The 9,818-nt window shown below is 42.5% G+C and overlaps 2 protein-coding genes across 5 annotated transcripts in view; both read left to right on the forward strand.

Moving 5' to 3' along the window:
• Window positions 1-3,686, forward strand: part of evi5b (ecotropic viral integration site 5b) — a 33,245-nt gene extending 29,559 nt beyond the window's left edge. For 2 of the 3 annotated variants that reach the window (XM_029429038.1, XM_029429037.1), the window contains one exon: window positions 1,891-2,178. In XM_029429038.1, coding sequence (XP_029284898.1) covers window positions 1,891-2,178 — 288 coding nt within the window. Of the gene's footprint in view, window positions 1-1,890 lie in introns of all 3 variants that reach the window. The other variant, XM_029429036.1, reaches the window with a different exon arrangement.
• Window positions 3,687-3,853: 167 nt separating this feature from the next.
• On the forward strand, window positions 3,854-9,618 carry gfi1ab (growth factor independent 1A transcription repressor b). 2 transcript variants are annotated; one of them, XM_029429039.1, is made up of 7 exons: window positions 3,854-3,879; window positions 6,401-6,519; window positions 7,104-7,319; window positions 7,881-8,257; window positions 8,459-8,596; window positions 8,697-8,862; window positions 9,060-9,618. In XM_029429039.1, the coding sequence occupies exons 2-7, from the start codon at window positions 6,408-6,410 to the stop codon at window positions 9,236-9,238; spliced, it is 1,188 nt and encodes a 395-aa protein (XP_029284899.1). In that variant the 5' UTR covers window positions 3,854-3,879; window positions 6,401-6,407; the 3' UTR covers window positions 9,239-9,618. The 2 variants fall into 2 exon arrangements, with proteins under 2 accessions (XP_029284899.1, XP_029284900.1); XM_029429040.1 differs by lacking the exon at window positions 3,854-3,879 and having other exon boundaries at window positions 5,762-6,519; window positions 7,134-7,319.
• Window positions 9,619-9,818: the final 200 nt, after the last annotated feature.

A 9,818-nucleotide genomic window follows, 5' to 3' on the forward strand; every position in this document is an offset into this window, starting at 1 on the left:
TTCTTCTACTGAGGTTCTCAAATGAAGCGTTGAACACTTTTAATATATTCATATTTAATGATGTTATCAACCTAAACCAAATATCCTCAAACAAAATTCTCAATTGTAATAAGTCCATAGACAATAACTGCACAGCTTTTTCTTCTGATTTATAATTTGAATGTCCTATGAATGAAGCTTCAAACTACTGGGTACAGCCCTGGTGATGTTTGAGAACCTTATCTTCACTAAGAAGTTTCTAAACTGCAGACAGAGTCCTGGTTGTCGTGCTGCAGATATTTACAGGAAGAATATCATATCTTGACATTTGTGGCTGTTACTGCAACAAAACAAGCTAAATCAAACAACTTGACCAATGCAGTTGGTGAATTGTTTTTAAACTGGAGTCACATTAGTTTCTTCTGACTCCAGTTTATATCAAGGCAGGGCAGTCAGTCATTTCCCCTCTCACCTGGTTTTGCCTTGTTGTCATCTGGAGTTAAGAGCAGCCTGCTATGAATCATGCTAACAAGTGTCTGCAGTGAGCAAACCTGAGAGTAGAGAGTGTCCCACCATCCACCGCCCTCACAATCTGTGTTTAAACCTGCAGCATATTGTTGGAAAAGTTGACTACAGCCAGTCAGATGTTAATTAGATCACAATTTCCTTTTTGCGTGACAACAGGAAGGCATAGAGCCTAATTTAGACTCGTGTAGATAAACGTGGGCTTAGTATCGCTAATTTGTTCATTGTGCTCTGAACTGGCCTCTGAATGCGTCTCTTCCTACATGTCTGGCTGCTGCATGGCAGGCCGACTCAGGTGAGTTGGCACAGATGTGTCGTTATGTAACATACAGTGGTTTAAACCTGACCATCATGTAGGCCCCACCCCCACCCTAGCCCCATCTGTTTAATTCAGTGTTGGAGGCAGTCCTGGATGCTTCCATTACAAAGTTTATAGAAGTGACGGTGCGCTGCCTGAAATTGGAGGTGGGGAAAACAACCTGACGAACATTAGTCAAACCAGCCGGTTAGTCCTGATCCTTTTCAGTCTTTTCACTTATAAAACCCAAACATGCTGTGAGAAAACACACAGCGTAAATCTCATCTTTGTATGGTTTGTTGCAGGTGGTTGGGAGGGGGAAGAAACACCCTCCACAGCTGCAATTCAACAGCAATGCCTGTTTTCCCCCATCCGCCACAAAGGGCAGTAAGCCCATTCTGCCTTGGTGCAACAGAAAGAGGCGATGTAGATGATGTACTTACTTTAACAAGCTACATAAAGGTGAGATTTATGCCTCATCAAAAGAGAAAAGACTCACAGGATGATGACTGACTGGTTGGTTTGGCAAATATATGTTGGGTTAACTTCCACCTGTGATGAGCAGCAGAGAACAGACACTTGTCTGGAGTTTTCAGTAGGACACATTCAGGACTGTCTCCTAGCAGTCCCAAATGGAGTTAGCCCTCCCCATGAAAACATTCTACAATAGCTTTGTCCCAAATCCACACTCTACATGCTGATTCTAATGACAGTTTGAGAGCATTCACACTGGAAAAGTGACTCTCCACAGATGTCTGTATGTAGGCGGTGTGCAGTTGATGGACACCACTGTCCCACCAGGTAGTGTGCCAAGGAAAAGGCAGAGAAAGAATGTAATTTAGTACACAATGCTGTCTATACTATTGGGACACAACTCGTATCTCATGACATTGTTTTTGGTGGAATTGCTGCCTGCATGTTAGATTTGTGAAAGACAGCTCCTTTTCTTTGATGTCCAAAGGTTTGACCGTAATGTGTGAATCAGATTGTACATGTCATATCTGTCTTTGTGTTACATGTGTGTTTGTGCATGCAGCATGAAACCGTCTTTGTGTTGCGCCTAATACTCATTGTGCTTACTCTCACAGATTTGCTGCTTAAAAGGACAGAGGGGCTTGGCCAATCAGCCCACTTTTGACGGGATCCACATCGTCAATCACTATGTGGGGGACAACGGGTCTTACCAGTCTTCAGATGAAGATGGGGTGAAGGGCCCCAGCCTCCAGGCCGCCCGGCTGAGGATCGGGGGCCGCATCCGACTGCGGCCCAACCTCGGGGACACCGACAGTGACGAGGACGACGAGGAGGAAGAGGACGAGGACGCACTGCGGCTCTCCGTACCTCAGAGCGGCAGCCACAAGTCCACCACCGTGTGACGACAAGACGCTGTCAGCACTCACTGAGGAAGAGTCTGGATCTGGAAGTCTGAATTTCAGAAAGGAAATGCATCATCATTTCATATCTTATGGATTTAGTTTATTTAGTTTACCTCCCTTTTTTATAGTTTTAGTTTTTCGTCCTGAGGGCAGCACACAGCTGTGTGTCTGAGCAGACCATCAGTGTGGACCTCAGCAGAGAATGAAATAATGTGGAGCGTATCAAACTACTGGGCCACAACGTAGGTACAACACAGAGAAACAGACCTTTACGCTATATTACACACTTCCTCCAATGTGTTTTTATATTTTTAAAGCATTTTATAAATGAACATCAAAAACATGTATTGATGCCGTTACTACTAAGTGTCATCATGCAGAGGCAGAATTGTATTAAGTGCTGTGTGTATATATATCTATTGTCTGGATGAGCTTGGTGAGCGGCCGGTATCAAAGCCGGTTGTGACGGCCAGCTCTGGCTTGAGGCAATGTTGACTCTTTTGGCCTTAGCACATGCCGCATGCCTTTCACCAGGGCTGGTGTACCACAAGGTCAATGTGACATCTGCATACTTGTAAAATATGTAAATGTGTATTATGTCGGTCTTTTTCAATTCCTTTTGAACTTGAAAATCTGTATCTATTGCATATCTGATGTTTAGAATATATTGTAAAATTCAGAAAAAGGGACATGAGTTAGTTTAATAAGGTAACACAAGTGATAAGTCCTGTTGAGGTGAACTGTTAAGAGAAAAAGAAAAGCTGACGCTTCCTCGTTAGAAGACGTCAGCGCGCTGTTTTCAGAGCAGTTAATTATCAGTACAGAGGGGACATGTTTATTTTTTAACTTGTACTGATTTTACCTTCTAAATAAGCCCCGCAGTAAGTCGATTCAGCACATGGTAGATTTTCTGATGATGAGTCAAACATGAGTTATGTCTATCAAGTTTTGTGTATCACAAATTTTGCACGGAAATGGATGACGGTCCTAGGGAACTTTAAACTGGGAGATAACACAACACACTTTTTATGACACAACGTGGAGAGGAATCAGTAAAGTGTTACCAAAGTAAGCACTATATTCTGTATCGTGCTAATCCGCAGGCCAGTTCCACTCCACTCCATTTCATGTGCAAGGACCTGGATGTGTAAGGTTTCTCTGAATGTCTATCGAACACTAACTCCTGTATTCAGTGAAAGATGAGGTGGAATGGAATGCAGCTCGTCATGTCCAGGAAACAGAAAAGATTCTGACTTTGAGTCATTGATGATGATGATGATGATGATGATGATGATGTCCCTTTGATGAACAAGATCCCCTGTGTTGTTTGATGGGAGAGGAACACGTTATGGCACTTTTTGAGTCTGCAGTGCAGTAAGGACACACATGGCAACACTATGGAGCAGTCGGCACACTCTGGAGACTACATGAGATTGTTGTGTGTGTGTGTGTGTGTGTGTGTGTGTGTGTGTGTGTGAGATGAGTTCACAATAAAGCATTTGATAAACTCTTTGGCTGATGTCTCTTATTAATGTAGTCAGCCAACCTCTGTGTTGAGATGACTGAGCACATGGGGGATGATTCTGGTTTAGATTGACTGCTTTCAGGAAGTGATTTCTCGCGGTTTTCAGAGCTTAGCCTCAACTACCAATCATTTCATGCAGAAAACCACATTTTAAAGGAGCATTCTCTATTAACCAGGTTTGTGCCGATTATTGCCACATTGTGGGGATGATTCTTTTTTATTACACAATTTTGTTGCTCAGTGTAATTATATATTTATATTGCAGTGATTCACTTATTGGCGCAGTGACAGTTAATTCAAATGTTCACCAGCTGTAAAACTGTAAGGGTTAGGGTTAGCTCGTTTCTGTACCTGTCGAACACGTGCCAGATTCTGCTCTGTTTTAGATAATGATTTTGAATTTAAAGATACATTTGAGCTCAAATCGCTTCGTTTAAACAAATATGACTCGGTGTAGGATATGCTGCTACTTCAGCTTTTTTATATACATATTTTACTAACCTTATATTTGTCCAAATTGTACGGTATCCTGAGACGTTCACTATAATAATAGCGCATTACAATCTGAGTGGTGCAGTGGGAGGGCATGAATCATATGGTGTTTTCAAACGTAGAGGCGTGAATTTCAATAGAAATGACGAAATATTTCAATAAATTATGCAGGAACGATACGGGAATTCATTGAATCTATGATAAAAAAAAACAACCACACATGATCCATAAATCTATTCTACTCTCAGACAAACTGACTTCTGCAGAACTTCATGTAAGAAAACACTATATATCATTATTATTATCCTTGTGAGTATTATTATTTTGTGTATTATTAGTAGTGTTTGTTTTATTATTAATACCATAATACAATTATTATCATTATCATTATTATGGGATTAGGTCTGTCGTGTCTCCAGTGTAATGTCGTGGCAGGATGCCACAGTTACGCGGCGTAATGAAAGTCCTCTCTGCGGGACTATCGGCTCGCTCCGGGCAGCAGGCCGGGCTGCCTGCTTCTACTTTTATCGGTTCAAGCTTCATATCTTCACCGACACTGTGTCCGGATGCCACGGCCGTGTGCTGTCTAATCGAGCCGGGGCATGTGGCGCTTTGATTTCCTGCCCTTCATTTACTGATAGGCGGGTTTGCCTGTAACAGAAAAGTACAGCTCTCATATTGAAACATACATCCAGTGCGATCTGTAGCTGTTCCAGAGCGAGCCTATAAGATTGTGTCCTGGTGCTAAAATTTGATGAGTGGTCTCCAATATTGTGTTTTAGTGGATATTTTATTTTTTACAGTTAGATAATATTTGATTTAAGCTGATTTATTGATGTGGGTAAATTGATACAGCGTGCGTAAAATGCAGCTCATCTAAAAAACATATGATCTCAATTTTGGCACACATTGGTAAAACTGTTTACCAATTTAGAAAAGTAAGCACAAAAATAGACAATGCTGATGAGTAACATACATTTCCAATAAAATATTAATGATTGTATTGGTTTTGATGGTTCTTTGCCTTGCGATAATCAAAGTTCCCCTTACTGCATCACTGATTCACTTATTGCACCTGCAGTGGATAAAAGGCACGAGGACCCACGACTCTATCCTATTGTTCGGTGCGTAATGACGCTACGGTCTGTTCTGGCAGAACAGAAAACAAATGGTCTGTTTTGAAGCTTCTTACGGTAATGTGAAACTGTCACCGCAGAGTGTCTGTCACATAATAACAGCCTACGGGCCAACTGACCACCAGCCCGGGACAAAGCTCCACCAAACCTTGTGACGTGTAGACCCCTGGGGCCCGGAGTCTAATCACAATTAATACGCATTTAAAGTGAGGATTTATACGGAATTACTGCCACTTCTTGCATAATGCTACTATTATCTTATTGTGTTTAAACACAATAAGATAATAGTAGCATTATGCAAGAAGTGGCAGTAATTCCTCACCAAGCACTCCTGTCAAACCTGCAGAGGTGTACAGGCTATATATACATGGTGTTGGTGTAGCCTATGCATTTCTATAAGTGAATATGATCTTATTAAGTATAAGAGGACACTGTCGGTTCATAGTTTCCCCCGCCCTTTTATTTTACCACTACGTGCTACATGCAGCCTCCCAGCAGTAACAGACACCCTGGGGTGCGCCTCCACGTTTCCTCTCCCCGTCTGACTGAGTAAGGCGCTGATATCTCCCCTGTTGATTGCCACAGGCTCCTCTCCTCTGGAAGCACGAGCCGCAGTCTGATCCGAGGGGGCCAGCATCTCCACTGCAAAAAACCCGGATTCAAAAGTTACTTGTTGCCTAATAAAATCAACTGATGATTATTGAAATAAAGGCAAACCACTCCGTCATATGTTACCAAGTGAAGCCTTGAATTTGCATTGAGCTGAAAGGACGTCTCCCCCGCGGCAGACTATTTTCCTGTTACTTGTGACCGCACTCCGCGCTGACTAAAACACCGCAGGCGGATAATTGTTTTGCAGTGCAGTGAGCATAGGGGTCTCTGCAGTGACACCTGTCAGCTCAACACCTGGCAGACGGGATGGACTGTGTGCGCATGCTCCGTCGTCAGGTTGAAATCTCTCTTAAAGCTCCTGGACCAACGCCTCCCCACCAGTGGAGATCTTCAGAGTGAGCAGCAGCGTCGACCCTCTCCACAGCTGGATTACTCTCTCCCATTTGTCTACTCGCAGATCAGAGATGCCTCGCTCATTCATGGTGAAGAGTAAGAAGGCGCACAGTTACCACCAGCCCCGGAGCCTGGAGGACGACTACAGCAGGCTGGACACTATACTGGCGCACATATGCTCAGGTGTGTGCAAAAGTATTCCCTTTTTAAACATTCCTTATTTCGTAAAATGTGTCTTTCAATGTAACATGTTTATCCCATTTCATTTTTTAAAACAAAAATACATTTTTAACGGCAATATTTGCAAATATGTTACAGTATAAGTATTATAGTTAAATGCATATTAAATGATGACACACAAAGGGAAAGTATCACTTATTTTACAGTTTCAATGACTGGATAGTGTCGGTGTAGTTTATTGATTTTTTTATTTTTAATGCTGAAACAAAAAAATATTAAATTATTAACTTGGTACATCCGTACTGAGATTTCACGATAGCAAAAAAAATATTTTAAACATAATATTTATACGATTGTTTTTAAAAATGTATATGTTATTGCTAGAAACAAGGTAATATTTACCTTACCATTTTGTAATTGTGCACGCCTAATAAATATTTTAACAATTATGTTATAGTGCCATACAGTGACTTTTATTTGAACCTATTATTGTTTTTAAATCTCCACTAGTAGCCTAACATTGCACGAGGTTACAATTGTGCAGTGAGTTTAAAACATCAGATTGTATTTACTTCCTTTCCGTTCAGATGCTGACTGTGCTCCGTGTGTGCTCTCAGAAGAAGATAAGCTCCAAGATGACGCCGAGATGTCGGCGGACAGGTTCGGCCTCTCCCCGGACTCCCACCTGGCCGACGCTGCCGATTTCTCCCCGAAGTCCCCTCTGAGCTGCGCCGAAAGCCTGTGTGGCCGCTCCCCGGACTATGAGGACTTCTGGAGGCCTCCGTCCCCCTCTGCATCCCCGGGTACACACACACTTCACATTCGTATATACACACTTCAACTCTCAGCAGGAATATCAATATGTTTTTGCATTATGTCTATATGATTTTAATTGTCAGCACATGTTGTAAACCATAATACTCTAATACCAGTTTCCTAACAAAACATATATGAGGCCTTTGTGGTAGACTATACGCTATAAGGAGTTTACAGATTTAGTTTGTATATGATTCTATGAATATAATCTTCTCACATTGTATGATATACAATAAAATAATTATTAGGCTATATAACTAATAAGGCAACTTTTAAACTACTTTTGTCATATGAGTTAATTTGTTAATCTGTATGTATATGTATATATACAAGTGTATTGGGCCTTGAAATAACTTTCAAGTTCTCCAATACATATACATGTATTATAGTGCACACTCCCTCTTTTGCATATGATATTACGGTATCATCATGTGGGAATTCTCGGACAGGACATTGCATGACTCCTGATGCCCCGTTGGGCCCTGTGGGCTCTTGGAAACGCCCCATCAACCTGCTTTCATTAACATTTCATCCGTTCCCCTCTCCAGTAGATTCAGAGAAATCCTTGTCTCCTCTGGTGGATGAAACACAAGCCTTCTCCGTTCCCTTCCGGCCGTATGCCTGGAGCAGCTTCACTGGGCCGGGGCTGAGGCCGCTGCTGCAACAGAACCTCCACCCCGGCATGGAGGTGGATAGGGGCCCGGCGGCGTTGGCCTTCTACGGTGACAGGAGCAGCCACTCAGCGCTGTACGCAGAGCAGACTCTGGGCGAGGAGGCTTACGGGGACTACAGGAGGCACGCTGCTGCTTTACTGTTTCCTGAGAGGGGCCTGCACAACAAGAGCCACAACGTGAAGGCCCAGGCTGAGCTGCTGTGCTCCAGTCTGATCCTCAACGGGGCTTACAAGTGTATCAAGTGCAGTAAGGTGAGGATGGAGAGGCAGCTGCTTTGTGCGGATAAATAACTGAATGGGTTCCACAAACACTGGGGTTGACCTCTGCATATCTTCATTTATCTTATAGAGATTTCACAACTGGAATGATTTATTGAACACAAACATATTTCTATTTTCAGCTTTGTTGTTATTTGGAAAACTTCATGCATTTTTCTTTTTTTCCACCACCAGGTGTTTTCTACTCCACACGGTTTGGAAGTCCACGTCCGCAGATCGCACAGCGGCACTCGGCCATATGCGTGCGAAATCTGCGGCAAAACCTTTGGACACTCAGTCAGCCTGGAACAACACAAAGCCGTGCACTCTCAGGTAATTGCAACACAACTTTAAAACCGCATCCTGCACATCGCACCTTCTCGGACGAGCGTGTTGACTTCTTGAAATCATGACGCTTCTGCTCACGTTTCAGGAAAGAAGTTTTGACTGCAAAATATGCGGTAAAAGTTTTAAGAGGTCTTCTACTCTGTCGACGCACTTGCTCATCCACTCCGACACCCGGCCGTACCCCTGCCAGTACTGCGGGAAGAGGTTCCACCAAAAATCAGACATGAAGAAACACACGTTCATCCACACAGGCAAGTGGAGAAAAGGGCAGATTGTAATGCAAAAGTTTGCAATATACCTGGACAAAGTCAAAGTGTGAATTTCCAGTGTTCCTCATAGAATGAGTGCGTAACTTGTGCGTAAAAGTCCAAACTCTTTTATAGAGTAATTTAGCTAATGTTCAGTAAAAATATCCCAAACTAATATGTTTCTTTCATGTGTTTTTCAGGTGAGAAGCCACACAAATGCCAGGTGTGCGGGAAAGCGTTCAGCCAGAGCTCTAACCTCATCACGCACAGCAGGAAACACACCGGCTACAAACCTTTCGGCTGCGACCTCTGCGGCAAAGGTTTCCAGAGGAAAGTGGATCTGAGGAGACACAAAGAGACGCAGCATGGACTGAAGTGAAGCGACCACTGCACACATCATGTCATGTAATTCGAGTCTTTAAAACATTATTCTGGAAACGATTGAGGACATCGGACAAAGACATTTCAGACTAACAAAATCGCCTTTGAGGACATTTCTTGGATCGATTCACTTTGATCCACTTTATAAAACCTTCATGTGAAAGTGCATTGAAAACATACATTATATAGTTATCTCAGCCAATAGGCAGATTATTTATTTATTTTAATAAAGAAAATGTATATGTCTCACTGAATTCTTCTGAGGGATTTTGCAGTGAAAACAACACTAATTGTTCTAAAGGTGCAGAAAACCAGAGATAAGCTGTGAACTGTGAGGAATGTAGATATGATGATAAAATAAATGTATCATGTTTGTTATGTCGACTCATGTAAATCAGCTTCATTAAACCCAAAATATTTGTACTCACACTTAAATAACCGGATCTACGATAAAGCCAGCAGAGATGAAAATCTGCGCTCCTCCCAAAAACCGAGGCATTTTGTTTTGAGTGTGGCGACATGCTGGCACAACAGCCTGCTCAGACTGTGTGATTTAATAAACAGGAGGGTTACTGGCT

Source organism: Cottoperca gobio, chromosome 4, assembly GCF_900634415.1.
Source record: "Cottoperca gobio chromosome 4, fCotGob3.1, whole genome shotgun sequence".
Classification (NCBI taxonomy): Eukaryota; Metazoa; Chordata; class Actinopteri; order Perciformes; family Bovichtidae; genus Cottoperca; species Cottoperca gobio.